The sequence below is a fragment of the Dipodomys ordii genome, unplaced genomic scaffold, assembly GCF_000151885.1.
Source record: "Dipodomys ordii isolate 6190 unplaced genomic scaffold, Dord_2.0 Scaffold204, whole genome shotgun sequence".
Lineage (NCBI taxonomy): Eukaryota > Metazoa > Chordata > Mammalia > Rodentia > Heteromyidae > Dipodomys > Dipodomys ordii.
Window position 1 is genome coordinate 2590536 of NW_012267420.1, and position 20204 is coordinate 2610739.

The following is a 20204-nucleotide window of genomic DNA, read 5'->3' on the forward strand; positions in this document are numbered from 1 at the left end:
ACACTACATCTTAATATATAAAGTATTCACTACTAATTCACTCACTCATGTTTATTTGTTCATCTAGCACCCTTCTTCATCATTCTACAGACTTTGAAGTTACCAAAATTTCAAATTTTTATCTTTTCCCCTGTGATTTAGCAATGTATATAATTCTGCTTTTATTGAGACTTAATATTTTTATTTATATAATTATAATGATTACAATAACTTGTTATAGCACCACATAAACAACACATTCAATTATTTTCAATTACATGTATATTCACTGGTTCCAATTTCTCTGTTTTCCATAGCGGTATCTACCTGTTGACACCATAGAATCAGGCATACATCCAGTCTATTTCTGCAGCACTCACTCTATTGAAATGCTCCTGAAGGCTGAGCTTCCGCTTGTGTTTTCTGCATTTCATATGTCTGGCTTTGCCCCATCACAGGTAAGCTATAAGGAGCAGCAACTTTTCAGTCCTCTGTGTGGCCCTTAAAGAAAACTCTGTTCTAATCAACTACAGTCAATTAATAATTAGCCAGCAAAAGAGCTAGAAGTGGAGATATGGTTCACATGATAGAGTACCAGCTATGAGGTAAAAAACTGAATGAGAGCATGAGGCCCTGGATTCAAGCTTCAGTACCAGCATAATATATAGATATAAATTTATAGACAGATAGAGATATCCAAAAATTCTGAGAAAAACTTGCAGTATGCTTAATGCTACTCTTACCAGTTTAGAAGTTAAAAGGAAAATTTGAATTTATCAATTACCAGTTCGCTATACCTTTAACAATTTGAAAATTAATACAAGTAGTAGATTTGTTTAATAAAAATTGAATTATTTCTGAGCAGTCACATTCTTTTTATCAAATATAAAAAATACTTTTTACTCGATCCCCATGTGAGCTTCATTTTATCTTAGTAAGTACAAATCATTGCCTTACTTATATTGCTTCACATTTTATTGCTAATTAAAATATGTGAAAACAGAATAAAAGTAACTAAATAGGTATATGTGATTAAATAATCATTTGCTTACAAATTTTAAGTTTCAAAGCTCATTTATTTTGATATAATTAGGACTAGCACTTTTTGAAGTATGTTTTTAAACACTAGGGACTGAGTAGTAAAGGATTTGTAGGAAGATCTCTAGAGTAAAATAGCACATAAAACTAGAGTATTAAAAATTAAACATAGAAATATATTTGCTAATTAGAGTTTAAGAGTAATGAGATTGTTAAAGTAAAAAACAAGGCTGAATATATTGTTTTTGAGCAAGCAACAAAAAATCACATTCTAATTAAAGTTTTGAACAAATGACCATTTCTTGGGGTTACCATGGATCTTGTTATTTTCTCTGTTTTTGGTGCCAGTCCTAGAGCTTGAACTCAGAATCTGGGCTCTGTCCCTGAGCTTTTTTTTTTTTTTTTTTGGTTAAGACTAGTGCTCTACTTCTAGCTTTTTAATGGTTAATTGGAGATATGAATCTCACAGACTTTCCTGCCCAGGATGGCTTTGAACCACAATCCTTAGATCTGTCTCCTGAGTATCTAGGATTACAGGCATGAGCCACTAACTCCCACCACTACTATGTATCTTTAATAGTTCATCTCTTATCATTCCTTGTAGTCACTATTCTATGTCATTAATTATTGTGCTTTAGTATGTCAACAAGTGTCCTAGGATACATAATGGTTACCTGTCTTACATCACAAAAGCCTGATCATAGGCAACTATTTTGCACTTTCTGAAAATGTAAAATTATCTGAACAAATCTAGAGCAACAGCAAAAATATACCCTTGTACCTATCACTACTTTGTAGTTTAAGGAATGTTTCCCAATTGTATTTAATTTCCACTTTGTAGCCTTTATTATATGATTGATGGATTTCTCTAGAATAGTGAAAAAGTACTATGTTGTTTCATTCACCTGGCTGTGGTACTTTGTTACTACAGACAGAGCAAACTAATATTCCGTATTTGTCCTTTAAAAGCAGAACCAAAAACTCAATATTGAATCAGAAAAATAAAAGGCAACTTTCAATACTTATTCAAAATATATTTTAATGGACAAAATGGTGGAAGCAAAAAAAGAGAAAAATATAGTTTTGGTACCTTTGACAAATTAAGCCACTATATTTGCTCTCTTCCCCTTCCCCATCCTCTGATGTAAAATAAAAATTGGCTCACTTAAGAGAAGTTTTCAATAAAGAGTAATTTGGAAATTATAATAAAAGAGAAAATGTAATAACATAATTTTTACCAATCTAGAATAACAAAGTGCCATAACTTGAGTGACTTAAAACAATGTGGGTTTGTTTTCTAGTACTTTAGAGGACAGAAACCCAAGCATCAGAGTGTCCCCAGTATTTGCTCACTCTGGAGGGAACCTGCTTTGAGCCTTTCCCAGCATGTAGTCATCCCGAGTTCCCCAAGCTTTGAGGCCCATCAGCCCAGTCCTCCATCTTCACATGCTATTCTCCTTGGCACCTTTTCTTGGTCTTCTTACCGGGCATGTTTGTCTCTGTCCCTTTTCCCTTCTTAATATGACACCAGTATATTGACTGAGTGCTTACCCTAAGGAACTCCTTAGTATTTCCAAGCAAGGTCACATGGGAATGAGGACTTTGATGTATCTTTCAGGGATGCATGAGGGGGTTCAGTCTGCAATAATGTACTAAAATGCTGACAGGTTTCATCTCTATGTCTTTTTCACTTAAAATTTTTTCTTAGGTGTTTGTGTTTCACAGTGGGCATGTATGGCTTTTATAGTCTGTGTGAATGTTAATCAAAAAGAAGTTAAATAGGCAAAACCCTCCACCTTTTTGTAAAAGTCTAATTTTCAAGTTACTCTCTACATTTACTCACAATTTATATGTTCTATAATTCTGTTAGGTTTACATTATTTTCTGATTTAGCAACAGTCCATTTGCATTAATGTAACATTTAACAATCTGTCATCTGCATAATTACACATCTGTGATTATAGGTGGAATAGAAAAACTCCCATCTCTGAATTAAAATATTCTCAGCATTTGTGATCTGTGGAGAGCAACCACTATTATTGGTAAGAGGGAGACTATGTTCCCTAAGAGGACTTCCAGTAATTGGTAGATGAAGAGTACGACTATCATCACTTACCCTTAACTTCTGTGTCCAAAAGTCATGAATTGTCTCGCACATTAAGCAAACAGGAAAAGTATAGTTATTAGGCAAAAATACAGAATTCCTTTCTATTTTGGTTAATTGTAAGACTTTTCATTGGTTTTGGCCTTGCAGTTTCTGTTTTTTTGAAAGTCAGTGTGATCTTGTAAGATTTTTAATGAACTTTTCTTCCTTTTTCAAGATTTGCCTACAGTGGATATCACAGTGTTTTTGGAATTATTTAGATTGGATGGAAATATGCCATTATATTGCTACTTGTATTTTCCTTGGTCCTGATTACCAAGTGTATACCTGCATTGCTATATTCAAACATCTACAGCAAGACATTCTACAGCACACTCAGACTCAAGATCTGCAAGTTTTCCTTAAAGTAAGTATGTTCACATTGAGGGACTTAGTAGATAGCTTTGGATACTTAATGTCAGGTATTCTTTAGCTATTCATCCAATTCCAAGAAAACTCCCCATTGCAGAGATAAAGTGAGGCACACAGTTCGGTGAGTTGCGTAAGTTATGCAGCTAGCACTGAGATGTGATTTATGCTGTCTGAATCCAAAACTTGCTCTTAACCATCATACTCTACAGAAACACTTCAAAACATATTGCTATGCCTTATTTTGGTTAATAAAAGTTTACCATAGTAATGTCAATGCTAAGGTTTAATATTCATCATTATGTTAATACTAAGGTTTAGTACTTCTTAAAATCATTAATGTATTTACTAAGCCTTCATTTTTTAAATATTTTTCTAACTTTCCATTTTTTTAATTGTGAAAATACTGTACAAAGGGGTGACAATTACATGGGCAAGATAATGAGTACATTTCTTATCAAGCATTGTAGCCTCCTCCTTTGTTTCCCCTTCCCATCCTTCCCCAGCCCCCTCCCCATAACTTTCCATCTTTATAACAGGTCTTAACTGTCAAGTTCTGTAGTATTTTTCAGTAAAATTCAGTTGTTTATATAATCACTGTAATATGACCTTGCAAGGCCAAGACTAGGAGCTCTGTAGTATATTAATACATCCCTATTTACAATTCTCAATGGAAATCCAACTATTTGTTTAGTTACATTTTTTCCAGTTTAAAAGTGTTCCTCTACTCCTGTTTCTTTCAACATCCTACAAGTACATACACATTTACCAAAATCAGTATTTATCATTTGCTATATTTATCTAAGTCACAAAATACTCTCTGTGTTAATCAATTTTACATTAGGTACTTGCTAGACTATTTCCCATTTAATATTAAAAAATGCTAACCATTTAAAATTATGAAACTATCAAGCATTTGTATTTCATAAATCCTGCATTCAAATAAATACATATAATATTAATTATATATTATTAATATAACAATACTATTCTTATAAGTACTAAAAATTAATTAGTATAGATTAGTTCTGGTGTGGTTTATTTAAATATGCATTTATATACTCAACTACTCCATTAAGCCCTGTAGTTACATAGTGTTTGCAAAATATATGAACGTATGTACACAGTTTTCAGTCATCTACATGTTTTCTACTAATGAAGTAGTAATGAATGAAATAATTTTATTTTCCTCTGAGAACATTCCTCAAGTCAAGAATAGATGCATCCAACTGTAGGTATAGGGACAACACCATGGAAATTATGCTTTAGGCTTCCAGAGTCAAAAATCTCAGAAAATACTTTTTTATTAGTTCTCCATGTAACTATATACTTTAGCAGTAGGAATATTCTTAAATAGGTTATTGCTTATTTTATCACATTTCCATGATTGTGTGTGTGTGTGTGTGTGTGTGTGTGTGTGTGTTGGTTGTGGGACTTGAACACTGGGCCTGGGCACTGTCCCTGAGCCCTTCTGCTCAAGGCTAACACACTACTTCTACCACTTGAGTCACAATGCCACTTCTGACTTTTTCTGTGATTAATTGGAGATAAGAATCTTATGGACTTTCCTGCCTGGACTGTCTTAACCATGATCCTCAGAGCTCAACCTTCTGAGTAGTGAGTGCTTTTAAGATTCAAGAATAGAGGGCTGGGAAGGTGGCTCAGTGGTAGAGTGCTTGCCTTGCATGCATGAGGCCCTGGGTTCGATTCCTCAGCACCACATAACAAAAAAAGCCGGAAGTGGCACCGTGGCTCAAGTGGTAAAGCGCTAGCCTTGAGCTGAAGAGCTGAGGGACAACGCGCAGGACCAGAGTTCAGGCCCCATGACTGGACCCCCCCCAAAAAAAAATGAAGCAAGAATAGAATAGAATGGAGGATGGGGGCAATTGCACAGTAAGCACAAGGCCCTGAGTTCAAACCCAGTAACCACCATGGAAGAAAAAAAATTAGGAGAAAAGATGAAACAGAACAAAGAACTTTAACATTTGTTGTATATATTTTTGCCTTTAGTTTGTTTGTAAAATGAACTCGTACTTCTTTTATAATAGATACTTTTTCAAAAGAGACATTGATTCATCAGATAAAACAAGTAGAACTTACAAATTCAAATAATCAGGCCCAACTGAATTAGCTTTTAAAATCTTGTGAATCACAACTCTGTTATGCTTTCAGTTATTATTGGTTACTCTGAGAACCTGTGAATAAGTAGATGTTTCCAAAATACAGAAAATACATGATTCTTTTCTTGATTTAAATTTCATATGTTGACAGGAAGTGAGAAAGTTTCATGACAAAGTCATTGATTGCTTATGAATTAAAATCTGTGTGAAATGTAGTAGAGGGAGGAAATATCAGCCCATTGGTGGTTGTTTTGATTTAGGTGCCAGTTATCAAATCAGGTATCTAAATGTATAGCCTCCTTGTCTGTATTTCTAATAGACCACCAAAAGCTCTCTATGATTCTAGATCAAGCTAAGACACTTAGAACAGAAAGTAATAGGTGCTTCTATGGGCAAGGAGAAGAAACCTTTGTATTTTTTTTCTTCTCATAAAACCATTAAACTTTCAGATGCATGCTATTTGTATGTTGATATCAGCATGTTATTTTCCTGGCCTGTTCATAATATTATTATAGATACAACAATGCAGATTGAATAATAGGATAGTTAAATGCATTGTACCCAACCTCTGTAGTGAGTAATAAATGAATGCTGACCGAAGCAACATCCTTAAAATATGCTGAAGAGCTCAACTTTGTACCTGCATTTTCAAAAAACTTTTGGGGATGCGAGAGTAGTAGGGATCCCAACCTTTTTTTTATATGTGCAATTGATGGCTCTGAAAATCCATAGGCATCTTAGTTCCACAGAGACAATTGTTCAACAAAACATCTTCTACAACTGCTAAACTAGCTAGAGAATCTAAACTTCCTTTTGTGTTTTGTTTTTTTACATGTCTAAAAACCTTTTAGTGGTCTGAGTCATCTAGAATAGACATGCACGTACACAAGTAGCTTTAGTGGAAGTTTACCTTACTGGTAGTTATGTGAAAAAGCTAAGTGCTTTGGTAGCCTGGCTGGGCTTTATTCCCCTCTCCCATGCTAATAAGCTGGCAGTGATGGTGTCTGTAAATGTTTCCTGGGGACATACTTCACAGAAATGCCAAGATAGACAATATTTCTTTCCAGACCAAACTGGTCTGTGAAGGCTCAAAATACTTAATTAGAATGCCATAACTAAGTCCTGCATATTATGGAAAAATTAATTTATAATTAGGAAAAAATCAGATTAATTTCAACCCTATCAGTAAATTGTCAGGAGGGATGTTTTGTTGGTGCAGTTGCAGCTGGTGTTTTCGGAAGATGTTGACGGGCTGAAAATGGAGATTAGACTGAGAAAAACTGATTGAATACTGGATTTAAGAGGACAGTGCATTCACGGTATTAAAAACAATCCATATGAGGAAAATAAATAAAACAAATCCAGTACAATGTCAACTGTGTTTTGGATATGTTTTCCACATTTCCCTATATCATGTGTGTATAGCTGAATTCAGAATTTAGACTCTAGCTTTGTATGTTACTTGTTATGTTTTGGTTTCCTCATCTGTATAATCAGGGATGGAATAGTTACTACCACACAGAGTGGTTAAGAAATCACATGATATCCAGAAAATACTTGTACAACATTATCTGGAACAGAAAAGTACTTTGGGAAATTGGCAGTTGTTGACTTCCACACCCCTTTCCCTACCCTTTCTTGTTCTTACTTCTTTGTTGAGAACAGAGACGTGTAGAGAATACAGTAAAGGAAATGGGCTTCTAAGCCACAGTTAGTCTTTTGTCTGCTTTTCTCCCCCAACTTTCCCCCAATCTCTGGGACCTGTTAGTATGTGACATCACAATAAGCCATAGCATGGGCATAACCTTCCCACCTTGCCAGATACATCTACTTACACTGTATCCAACCAGCAACTCAGCCAGGATTGACTTATCTGGCAGTGTAAACTCTAACCTTGGCATGGAATTCCAAGTTGGCATACAGTCACTTGAAAGCATTTCTGTTAGATACTCTGTATTTTTTTGTTAAAAATTTTGTTATGATTCATTAATAACACAAAGGAGGGGTCGTGTAAAAATTTCTATAGAGATGTGCAGTATATGTGATCAAACTCATCTCCTCTAATTAGCACATGCAACAACATACCCTGCAGTCAGTCTTTGATCTCATGAAACATGTAGTGTATGCTGAATCTTTATGAACACCACATTCTAATCAGAAGCACACACATTACCTAAACTACCCTTGTTCCTAAAGATCATATATTTTGGCTCTGCCTCATGCCTATTAAGACAAAATTGACACAGTAGTGGCATGAGTGGTATTAATTCTCACATAACCTGAAATCTTTGAGTGAGTACATATGCTCCATTGTAGCCTTTTAGTTAAAACAGAAACCGAAAGGCTAACACTAGGGGTCCAAGTTTGAAAGATTTAAAGTCCCTGAATTTCTAATCGTATTGAGCAGCTCATAAGTAACATACTAGAAGAAACTGTATATGTAGATTCTTTTCTTAATACATGTTTTTATTGTGAAAATGCTGTACAGAAGGGTTACAGTTACATGAGCAAGGTAATGAGTACATTTCTTATCAAGCATTGTTGCCTCCTCCTTTGTTTTTCCCCTACCATCCCTTCCCTCCCACATGCACAACAGATTCTTCCCCATTTTGTTCAAAAAGACTTGATAGGTCAGCGACAACACGCACAACAATCATTTTTACCCAGGGTAAAGAGCAGAGCTATAATCGTCAACCCACCTTCTGTGAAGTGTTTCCTGTGAGGTATAATACGAATGCACACTGTTTGCTGATAGTATTTATTAATTGTATGTTCTACACTTTTTGTAGAATTAGTTCTATATCCATTTAGTTCACTCAACATGACTTTTTCTTCTATAAACTCACTTTAGTAAAGAGCTATTATGCTAAAAATCACCTGATAAAAGCATTAATAATTAAGTGTTTGGAAATGAATCTATCATAACATACCTGAACTTAGTCCGGACATCATAAAATCAAGTCACAATTGCTATTTTATCTCTTTTGATGTTTCTGCACCTGCATCTATTTGCCACTAAAAAAAACCTCATGTTCAAAACTTGCCTTGGAATTTCAAGCTGGCTTATAGTTACCTAAGAACATTTCCATTCCTGTAATTCTGTTCTATAATTTGGTTCCTGTAATTTTTTTCTTTTAAAATTTTATTTAGCACTCAATAATACAAGAGGAATTCATGCAAAAAATTCCATAGATGTGTACAATGTGCTTTGAGCAAGTTCTTTAATGTTCTTTCTCCTTGGGTCTCCTTGAAAGCAATATTTGGTGTGTTTCACAATACTACCATAAAAACTTATAGAAAGTTGTTTTATCATCTTCACTCACCATATCCTCTCCATTTCTTTTCCATCTTAGTGTTCTCCTCCTCCTCTACTGTGCTTTCACACACTGAAGACCCATTACTGTTATTTTTTAAAAATCATTTTTAGATGTAGGTTCCACATGTTAGCAATAAATGTGATATTTGGCTTTTGAGCTTGGCTTATTTTGTTCAGTTTGATAGTCTCCAATTATATGCATTTTCCTGCAAACGGTACAGTTTTATTCTTCTTTAGTGTAGACTAATACTCCATTTTGCATACATATCATATTTTCATTATCCATACATTCATTGTTGGATTCCTAGGCTAATTCTCCTGCTTGACTATTGTGGATAGTTCTGAGATGGGTATGCAGATATCCCTTTTATGTGCTGATTTAACTTCACCTGAGACTAAGAACGTGTGTAAATACAGGCATAGCATGCTTTCCATGGGCATGTTACTGAGAATATGTAACAAATTTGTTTTTGAGCAGTACCCCCCCCCCGCTTTTGCTCCCAGTTTTTCCTCTCCTGATTCTCCCAAGTTGTATAGTGTCTAGTTAGAGTATCATTGCTGAATTGGTTCACCCTTTGTCCCCCCATTTCTGTGTATCTTCATATCTTAGATGAAGGTTCCCTTATGTTTTTGGTAAGGAGCCTAGAACAGAGATTGGAGTCAATAATTCTTGATGAACTGTCTGTGTTTAAAATATGTCTTCAGTCTGACCAGGAAAGGGATTCCAGCCATTTCAAAGACTGTCAGTTAATTGAAAAGTATGTTCTCATTATTATGGTCACTATTAATACTCGAGTGCTTATTGTATGCCAAGTCCCATGCAAAGGATATTACAGATACTGGCTCTTCAGTTTTTGACTGACTTATTCATTGCATAACAGCTGTGTCTCAGGCACTGTTATAATCATAGGATAAGGTCCACACTGTCCTTAAATCCTGAGAGAAGTAGTGGGTTCATATATAATATTTAAGATACTTTAGGTCTCATTTGGAGAAATCCAACTTGGTGTGGGAGCCACAGATCCTATTTAGACAAAGCAGCCTGTATGGGCCACTAGAGGGGGCTAAGAATCTACCTGAGTGATATGGAGGAATAAGCTATACACAAAGATGGGCCACCATCTTGTTAAGTGCGAGCAGGTGAGAGCAGAATACACAGGTGAGAATGAGTTAAGCTCCCTTACAAGAGTCAAGGTGACTACCCAAAACAAGGTGAAGGAAAGAGATGAGACAGAGCACACAGCCTAGAAGACTCTGTTGTCTTTGATGAGCACAGATATTCTAGAATATCTTCAATATTCTAGAATATCTTCAAGGTTGAAGATATTCTAGAATATTGAAGCCACAAAACAATCATACACTACTAATGGCCCACACTGACACATGAAAAATTTAGGCACAGAGTTAGTAAACCTGCTGAGGTGAGTCCATCTGTTCTGTGTTCTTTATTGACTAGTCTTATGTCCTTTATGAAAGTTCTTAAATTCAGTGGATCTAAATCAAATGCTCTCAGAATGAAAAGTAGCAGATACATTTTAAAGCTCAGTTTTCATAAAGGAAAGAGGGAAGGGAGCGGTACATTTCCTCTCTCTGGTGATACAGAATACACATAGAATGGTATCTGCATGAATTCATACAGAGTGGTAATTCCCAAGGCTTTTATATAATTCAAAATTAATGATGGAAACAAATAATTGAAAACATGACAATTGAATTAGCAACTAGGTTCCAAAAGAAAATGCAGTATGCTCAAAGTAAGATCGAGTGCCAGTGGCTGAGGCCAATAATCCTACCCACAAAGGAGGTTGAGATATGAAGATTGTGGTTCATACCAGCCCAGGCAGACAAATCTACTATAAATTAAATGATAGTGAAACACTGAAGAAATGTTATAACTGAAATAGAAGACTGCCATCTAATTGGCACACTTATCAGTAAAGTGATCTTCTAAAAGCACTACTAGAAAATATTTGAGATTTGCATTTCTTTTATGGCTAGGGCGGTTGAGCATTTCTTCATGTGTCTATTGGCCATCCTTCTTTCCTCTTCAGAGAAGTTTCTCTTTAAGTCTTTAGCCCGCTTATTTATTGGGCAGTTGAGGATTTGTTGTGGGGGATTTAATCAAAACAACATTGAGATACCACCTCACTCCAGTTAGAATGGCTAAAATCAAGAACTCTAATAACAACAGATGCTGGAGGGGATGTGGAGAGAAGGGAACCTTACTTCATTGTTGGTGGGAGTGTAAACTTGTTCAACCACTTTGGAAAGCAGTATGGAGGTTCCTCAAAAGACTTCACATAGAGCTCCCCTATGACCCAGTAATCCCACTTTGGGGCATTTACCCAAATGTTTACAAACAAGACCACACTAAAGCTACCAGCACAACTATGTTTATTGCAGCACTATTTACTATAGGTAAGATATGGAACCAACCCAGATGCCCCTCAGTAGATGAATGGATTAAGAAAATGTGGTATATATACACAATGGAATTCTATGCCTCCATCAGAAAGAATGACATTGTCCCATTTGTTAGGAAATGGAAAGGCTTGGAAAAAATTATATTAAGTGAAGTAAGCCAGGCCCAAAGAAACATAGGTCCCATGGTTTCCCTTATTTTTGCAATATCTACTGTATGTCTGAGTCAAGCAGAAAAGGTCAGATAAGGTGATGTTAGGGAAATGAACCCTAAGATATGTATTCAAATGTTTTTTTTTCTTTCATGTGATTGTTTCTAACACATTTATAAGATTATTTCTTTGTTGCTTTGTATGTCCCTCCCCCACAGTATAACCCCTGCTTTCACTGTATTTGATGTTGGTATAATTTGAAGAGGGGAAGGGGAAAAACAAATCGTTTAAATAGGGATACAGGTGGACCCATTGGGAAGGGAAGGATTGGGTGGGGGTGGTGGGGGGAGGATGGGATGGGATGGGAAGGGGAAACAAAGAAGGAGGCTACAATGCTTGATAAGAAATGTACTCATTATCTTGCCCATGTAATTGTAACCTCTCTGCACAGTATTTTCACAATTAAAAAAAAGAGAAAAAAAGAAAATATTTGAGATAAGATGAAAAATATTTGACTCTGGAGATTGCAATGAAAATTCAGCTACTTTGAAAAGTTTTCCTCACAACTAAAATTGCCTACAAAGTTTAAATAATGAGCGATGTCACTTAAGAATGCATTTAAATGCATATTTAAATTTTTCTATTATGAAATGAGACCCCTATAACCTTTTGTGCCATTTTTGGGTATCTTTTCAGAGTTATTATCAGATTATTCTTCCTTTACTTTAAAAATAATGTCTAAAATGGGAGCTATGTTTGGAAAAACTACATTCTACAGAAGAAATATATTTAAGCTACATAATAGTTCTTGCTTCCTAGGTAGTTTTATATTTAAAATAAAATAGAACAATAATTAAAAGATATTCAATAGATTATGCTTATTATTTTGCCCAGGAAGGATTATTAGAGCTATTATTCAAGCTTTGTCATTGCCTATTATAATTTACACTTAATGAATAATAAGCAATGATTGGAAAATTATGAAAATGTACTGAAAAATTCCTCTCACAGCCTATCTTTTTTCTGTTAGAATACAACATGATTATAATTCTTTTAGGTGTGCTTTTAGTGAAGAGATGGTCAAAGCAAATCACATACAACTTCGGGGAAATAGATATTTATGGGTATTCCAAACTTATAACAGTAACGTATTTAAATTCTTGCTAAGTGTGATGGCACACTCTTGTAATTGCAATTATTTGGGATGCTAAGGCAGAAGGATTAGGAGTACACGACCAGACCAGAGAAAATCAGAGACCCTGTCTCAAAAACAAAACACAAAAAGCAAAAGTGCTAAAGTCATGGCTCAAGCGATACACAAGACCTTGTGTCCAATCCCCCAAACCATCAATTGGTTAATTAATTAGATAATTGAACATCAAGATTGGGCTTATCCTATTTTTTCCAAAGAAGAGAAGGCTATTTGTTTTAGAAGTAGTGGGGTCTCATTTTAAAGGTTTTTTTGCTTTCAGTTAACTTTTTGGTAGGGTCTCCTACTTTTGCCCTGCTCTGTTCTTGGGTCATGATCCTTCTACTTATGGCTCCCGCATAGCTGGGGCTAGAGATGTAAGTTGTCATTCCTTGCTTATTTGTTGGCCTCCTTATTCTACGTATCTTACATTACAGGCATCAGCCACTCTAGCCAACCCCAGTATTTAAAAAAGAAAATTCATAAAGAGCCAATATTCTGCCATTCATCGGGTGACATCTTTTTTTTTCTTTCTTCGGTGACCTTGAGATAAAAATCTTACTATGTAACTGAAACCAGCCTTGAATTGAACAGCTTCTGCCTTAAGCTCTTAAGTGTTAGGATTGCAGGCAGGTACCCATCATTCCCAGCTGAAAATGTTCCCTCTGATTTCGTTGCTCTTGGAGACAGGAGCTCATGTTTGCCTTAGTTCTTAAGATATGAGGAGAAGGCCTCTTGTCTGGTTTACCTTTGTGTTTTAAGTGAATAACTAGAATCCTTATAGAAAATAATAAAATGAGTATATATTAAAAGTGGATTTTAGATCTTTATATTGGAAGTCACTACCCCTAGCTTAAACAGGATGTTTTCATGCTATGTATAAACCTTATTTAGTTTCTTCGTCTTTCCATCTACAAGTCATGTCGATTTTAAGTAATACATGGCAAAGTAAGAGTAAAGTTATCTGACACTATTTGCAAACTGTGAGTGATTACTCAGAAGTGTTAAGGATAGAGGCTTTTTAGCATCATCCACTCTTACAAGAATCATGTGGTATTTCCTAGCCACATTAAACTGGTATCTTCCCTCCAGCGCAGTATCTGGTACATGACACAAATTACATCTTGTACTTTTGAATTGCTGTTATTTTAAGGCAACCTTTGCCTTTATAAACTGAGGAAAAGCGAGAATTGTCCAAATGTTTATAATCTCAGAGACTCTGAATATAATTATATTAGATCACAGACTACTATGACCTTGCAGACTTGGTTTAAACCTTCAAGATAGACATTGCATTAGATAGTGTGTGGACATACTAAAAGTAGTTGTTAAAATTCCCCTAAAGTCCATAAAATCCTAAGTGGATGATCCTGTCACTGTTTTTGAGTGCCTCAATTGGGACTTGAACCATTAAGTTTCAAATTAATATTGACATACATCAACCCAGCGGTATGGATCACAGTCTTAAAGAGGTCTATGACAATGGCTGTAGACTATTCCTGAAGTATTATAACATCCTTTCCTAAATAAGTGTTAAGTTCTTTACTGATGACAAATTTCACCAGCAAAGCTTATATCTAAAATACTGGAAAGATTTTATTTTATTTTATTTGTGAACATACTGTACAGAGGGGTTACAATTACATGGGCAGGATAATGCATACATTTCTTACCAAGCATTGCAGCCTCCTCCTAAGATTTTATTGTTTAAGAGTTTGAGCAGGGAGGTGGGAAGGATTGTTAGCGTAATGAATTTTTGTTTTTGTAGGTAGGCAATCTTTTTTCAGGAGGACCTAAATCATTCTAGGCATATATCAACAACAAGTACATGCCCATTAATAACATAACACTCCCCCTCCCCTCCTGCCACACCCTGTGTCCCAGGACCTGAAGCTGAAAATAAATGATAACATGTGCTACTTAACAACTAGTAGCTTGAAATGATGGGTCTTTTCCCAAATGAATGAGCTTCTCTCTGGCTTTCTTGACAGGAAGAAGCACTGCCCGGGTTTCGAGTGAGCGATTATTTTGAATACATGGAAATTTTGGAACAAAACTACAGACCAGTGCTTTGGAGAGACATGCGCAACATCAGGGTGCAGAACACATAGATCTCAGGCTCCCCAGCATCTTTAGGTCGGACTCATTTAAATGAAATAGGGGCCTTGCTGTGTCCATCCATATCTGTAAGCACACCTGCTTTGTGAATACATGCATTTCACATCAATCCTGAGAAGCTTTGAATATAATTGTATGTTCAAGTCAATACTAGCTCAGCTGGTGACACAAAGTGAATTTAGTTTTGTAAGTTTTGTTATATGACATCTTAGATCCAAGTGTAAGTTACAATTCTTATTTATGTTTAAGAGTCACAACATAGATCATTTTCTTTACTAGATCATTAAAAATATTTTTTCAGATGCGTTTGGAAAGATTTAGTGTTTTAAATAATCATCTGTCTAGTCACAAAGATTTCATGAGATTAGGAAAACATGTTTTTCCTCCGATTTTTTACATCTCTGCCTATAAAAGAAAAACAACAATGCCACAATGGCTTATTTTGCCTGTGGAAGAACATATGATACTTTTCCCAGCAAGTTGGGAGGTCATTGTTGTCCTCAGACATAGTTGTGTTTCTAGGCGAAGGTTTGATACCTGTGCCAGTTTATGATCTTCCATTTGAAATGTGGTCTTTATATGGTTTATTTAAAAGATGGTTCCTTTCGTACTCTGGAGCATTCTGTGTTATTTGTTGTGCATTTTCTTAGTGATAGATCTGATTTGTACTTAACTTGAAAACATTAACAAGAATAGATTTCTAAATTATTTTTAAATGTCTTAGTACCTTATTTAAATAGATGTCTCTGTGCTGGTAAGATTAATATAGTAAGGATCCCCATCTTTATATGAAGTTCTCACATCTACTGTGTGAAAAATAATACCCAAATACATTAAATTATTAATTTTTCAGAATCCTTTATATTTAATTTCACCACACTGGTCATCTTGTATTCTCTGCTCATATGAAAACACAATTCAACCAGTAAAGGCATTTAAAAAGCCACACTGTGTTCTTTTTCCTTTTCCACCAAAACTGGGTCATCTACAAAATTACTTTTCCTTTTAGCATGTGAAACAACTGGTCTGTATAGTTTAAATTTGTGACATTTAGGCTTTTGCAACATCAACCCTCCTAAATCAGCATTTATACTGGAAATGTCGCCAATAGCTTTTCAGTAATGGTTTTCCTAAAGGGCATTATAGAGTCCAGAAAAGTAAATTGAGCAAGTTAATTTGACATATGGCATACTTTAGCCTCTGCTGGTTGAGTCAGGAGAGTCCTGGATGACCCAGTCTCTTTATTGGCTTCTCTGATATTTGAGCTTTCCCCACAACTAGAATTGACCATGTGTTTTACCAAGTAATGCAAGCTTCAGCTTCCCATCTTACACTTTTCTCTTGCTTCTCTCTATTTTTCTGCCTCAACACTACCTCCTTTGCAATTTCTGGTTCTCTTCCTCCTTTTTAGAATCTAATCTGTTCTGCATCACCAGATTCTTTTCACTTGCAGAGTAAAAATGGCAATGCTTCTCATATGCCCTTAAACTCTGCCTTTGCCTCCTATGAAATACTTGAGAAGGATAATCTATGACTGATAAAATATTGGCTTCCAAGTAACAAAAGAGATTGAGAGAAGAGCACTGACTATATTGAAGTAGGGAATATTTTTCTGTTATAATTGTAGAGATGGTTATTATATTTTTAAACTCACTTGGAAATGTATGCTTCAATGGGGGTAAATTATAATGTAATTTTTACCTTAATAAAGCTAATTTTTATCAGAAAAGGCAAATGCTAGAAAGAGCATTGGACCACTTTGTCATAATTAAAGAATTTCAACACTAGACTGATGTTGGTTGTTGGCTTTATCAAGTTGAGGAATGTTGTCAGAGTTGTTTCAGAAATGGTTTCACACTGGAAGATTATTCTCTTAAACACTTCATGTTAAAAATGATCAAATGATATTTTCCCTTTATTTACTGTCTTCATATATTGGTATGTATTGATTTTTTGTGTATGTAGATCTGGAACTATTAGGTTGTTCTAATACTTGAACTCATTTAGATTTTCATAAGAGTAACGTTGTATTTTGTAAAATTTTTATACTAGTTATAAGATGGTAGAAACTTATATACAGTATAAGCTTGAACTCAGGGCCTCATGCTCTTGCTTGTTTTTTCACTCAAGACTGGTACTCCTTCATGTCCAGCTCATGGACTTTTTTCTTTGTCTGGCAAAAACCTCAGATCTCAGTCTCCTGTGTAGTTAAGTATAAGCTATGAATGCCTGACTACATTGATTTTGAATGTTAAACCAACCTTGCATTCTTGAGATTAATTCTAGTTGATAATTATTCTTTATAGTTTTTTATGCTGTCAGTTTTGATTTCTTATGATTTTTTTTGCATGAGGAATATTTGTATGTTACTTTTTCTAGGTTTGATAGTAGGATTATGCAGCATGTATAATGATTTGGAGAATGTTGCATCATGTATTTTCTGTAAGAGTTTGAAAATGAACATATTATCAGTTCTCAAATATTTAAGAGTTCTCTAGTGCAAGTTAGAATTTCTTTTGTATTAAAAGAAATAGAAATTTTGACTGTGGCATGCAACTTTTAGGCTGTGTGACCTCACCTGGAAATCAAATCATGATTTGGAAATCATATTACAACTTTTTGAAATACAACATGTGTGCATTTGTGTGCTCATCTTGATGTAACAGGAAAGCAGAATTCACGATCTCTCCTAACATAATACCACTGAATGTTCTCAAATTTACCCTTGCCAAACTGAACCTAAATATCCTACTATTCACTATGCTAGTTGATACATGGCTCAGCAAGCCTGCTGGTCAGATTTGGCTCACTACTTTTTTTTTTTTTGGCAAGTAAGATTTCATTGGAACATAGTACCCACTTGTTTACATATTTTCTGAAGTTGCTTTTAATGCTACAATTGCAGGCTTGCATAATGTATCAGAGACGATATGGCTCACAAAGCCTAAAATATTTACATCTGGAAATGTTTGTCAACAGCTGGCTCTGAATACTAATTATATGTATGAATTCACCTCAGCCATAATAACCTCTCCAGAGACACTGGGGACTGTAAAAGACATTCAATACAAAACTGTTATGTCATCAGTGATAAGGCTATGACTTACAGAATGAAGTTGGCAATAAATACAAAGGCAATAAATACAAGGCAATAAATTTTTTAAAAAGATATATTATACTAGATAGGTGGAGAGCTTGTGAACCAGACTGCCTGAATTTGAATCATACCTCTGCCATCAGCAAGTTATTTATACCATTCATGCCTTACTTTTCCTGTTGAAAAAAATAAGTACAACAGTATTATCTACTTTATAAGATTATGATAATAACTTGGTATAGCTCATTATTCATTATAGTTATTAAATACTTATGCATTCTAAGTATACTTACCGTTATAAGTACTTGCATGTAGCTTGGTATTGGTAACAAGACTTGGAACTCAGTTCTTTTGACAAGTTCAGTCCTCTTTCAACTATATTACTTGTTCACTCACTTAGGCACTCATTACACCTTCATCAGATTTCAACTCTGGATCTGGAACTATTAGGTGTGTTTCTAATATTTGAACTAACTTAGATTTTCCTAGGAGTAACAGACTGTATTTTGTAACTAGTTATATGATGGTAGAAAATAAAACATATACAGTGGCTAGAAAAAATATATATTATATATATATATGTAACTCATATTTCTTTCCTAGTTTGAAAAACTAATTTTTATACTCTAGATTGAGTAAGCTGGACCAGATCAATGTATAATGAATTACCAATGTATTTTATGTTCTCTAGTGATAAGTGAAACAAATGTTTTCTCTTTATGTGACATAAACTTTTACCAACACACTTGTAGCATAAATTGACTTACCTCCTTTTTTTTTGCAGAATATAAAGGGGAAAAGTTATTAAGTAGGTGCCAATGTGTTTGCTTCTCTGATGAGTTTAAACAGAGTTAGGGGAGTTAACCTCATATTATCCCTGAATTTTCAGCATTAGCAATTTTAGCTTTTCAGATCAGCTAACTTCTTTGGCATGTTTCCCACCTTATATATATTGCTCTTGGCAATAGGCCACCATGAAATACTAAGCACTGTGGAAATAATTGGACTGTCATGTTTGCTAATAGAGTGCATTTGAGATACATTGGGGGAGACAGTTATTAAAATGTTGGCTGCTAATGTCTGATCATCTACTCCAGATTTAAACATTGATCTATCATCAGAACAAATGTAAGATGTTTCTTGTTTAATAACACATACATTAGCCTTTTCCTAAAAAGTCAAAGTTTAGTTTTCAAGCATCTTTCATATATGAGCTTTTTTTTTTTTACAATCTCAAATATAGGTAAATATAGTAACATTGTAAATAGTCAGATACTGTAAATTTAATTTTTTTGGTCAAATTGTCTACCTCACTGCCTAAGTTTTTCATCTTCCTCAGAGTAAATTCCTCAAATTAATATTCTGAAGTAGACATCATGATGGTGGATAAAGGATTACCTATGTAACAATATTTATATTCACACATAGGTATATATATATGTATATATAGGTGAATATGTATGTGAATATATATGTGAATACATATATATGTATGTATCCAGATATGATTAAACAGAAGAGGCTCCTCCTTCATCTGCTTTTAATGGGTCAAAGGGTACATTCCATTTAGGTAATAGGATTTCAAGAAGCAATAAGATAAGTAAACTAGGGCATTCATCCTGGCTTTTGACAGGATCACTGAGTCAGCCATGATCTTCAGATCTCAGACTCCAGCATGTCTAGGATTACAGCTGTGAATTATGGCTGTCCAGCAATACTATCACATTTTATTTTCCTTTTGTTTTTTTCCTGAATAATCTTGTACATGACTAGAAAACCATGTTTTTAATTTACAATGGTTTGTGATAGATTTCCTATTGAGTTAGGCAGCGTGTTTTAGGATAAATTCAACTTAAATTTCATTGATTGATTTTTTTCCTTTAGCAAAATATGGTGAGCATGATAGATGTTCTTTGGCTAGCAAATACCTCTATGTACTTTTGAGGTAAGCAGATAGATTAGTACTATTAGGGTGTTAACCTATCGGTAAATACAAAGTTGATAACAGTTATGTGTTTTGAACATCTCCTGTAATAAAATTTCATTTTGGCCCTTAAAATTATTTGTATTCTGAAAGACCTTCCTATATCTTTAAATGTAATGTTTACTGGCAAATTAGTAGAAATAAAGAAAACCTCTTTATTGTGCAAGTGGTGAGTAGAAATGAAAATGCATGTGAGCACACCTACACACACTCAGATACAATATAGTTCCTGATTTATGAGCTAGGTAGAGAGTAATGTATGAAGATCGATAAGGCCA

General features: G+C 34.7%; 1 protein-coding gene across 1 annotated transcript in view; it reads left to right on the forward strand.

The window, feature by feature from the left end:
* Tbc1d32 (TBC1 domain family, member 32) overlaps nucleotides 1-16778 on the forward strand; it is a 135629-nt gene extending 118851 nt beyond the window's left edge. The window contains exons 31-33 of the mRNA XM_013035123.1: nucleotides 297-437; nucleotides 3339-3527; nucleotides 14719-16778. Coding sequence (XP_012890577.1) covers nucleotides 297-437; nucleotides 3339-3527; nucleotides 14719-14838 — 450 coding nt within the window. The 3' untranslated portion in view covers nucleotides 14839-16778. The remainder of the gene's footprint in view (nucleotides 1-296; nucleotides 438-3338; nucleotides 3528-14718) is intronic.
* Nucleotides 16779-20204: the final 3426 nt, after the last annotated feature.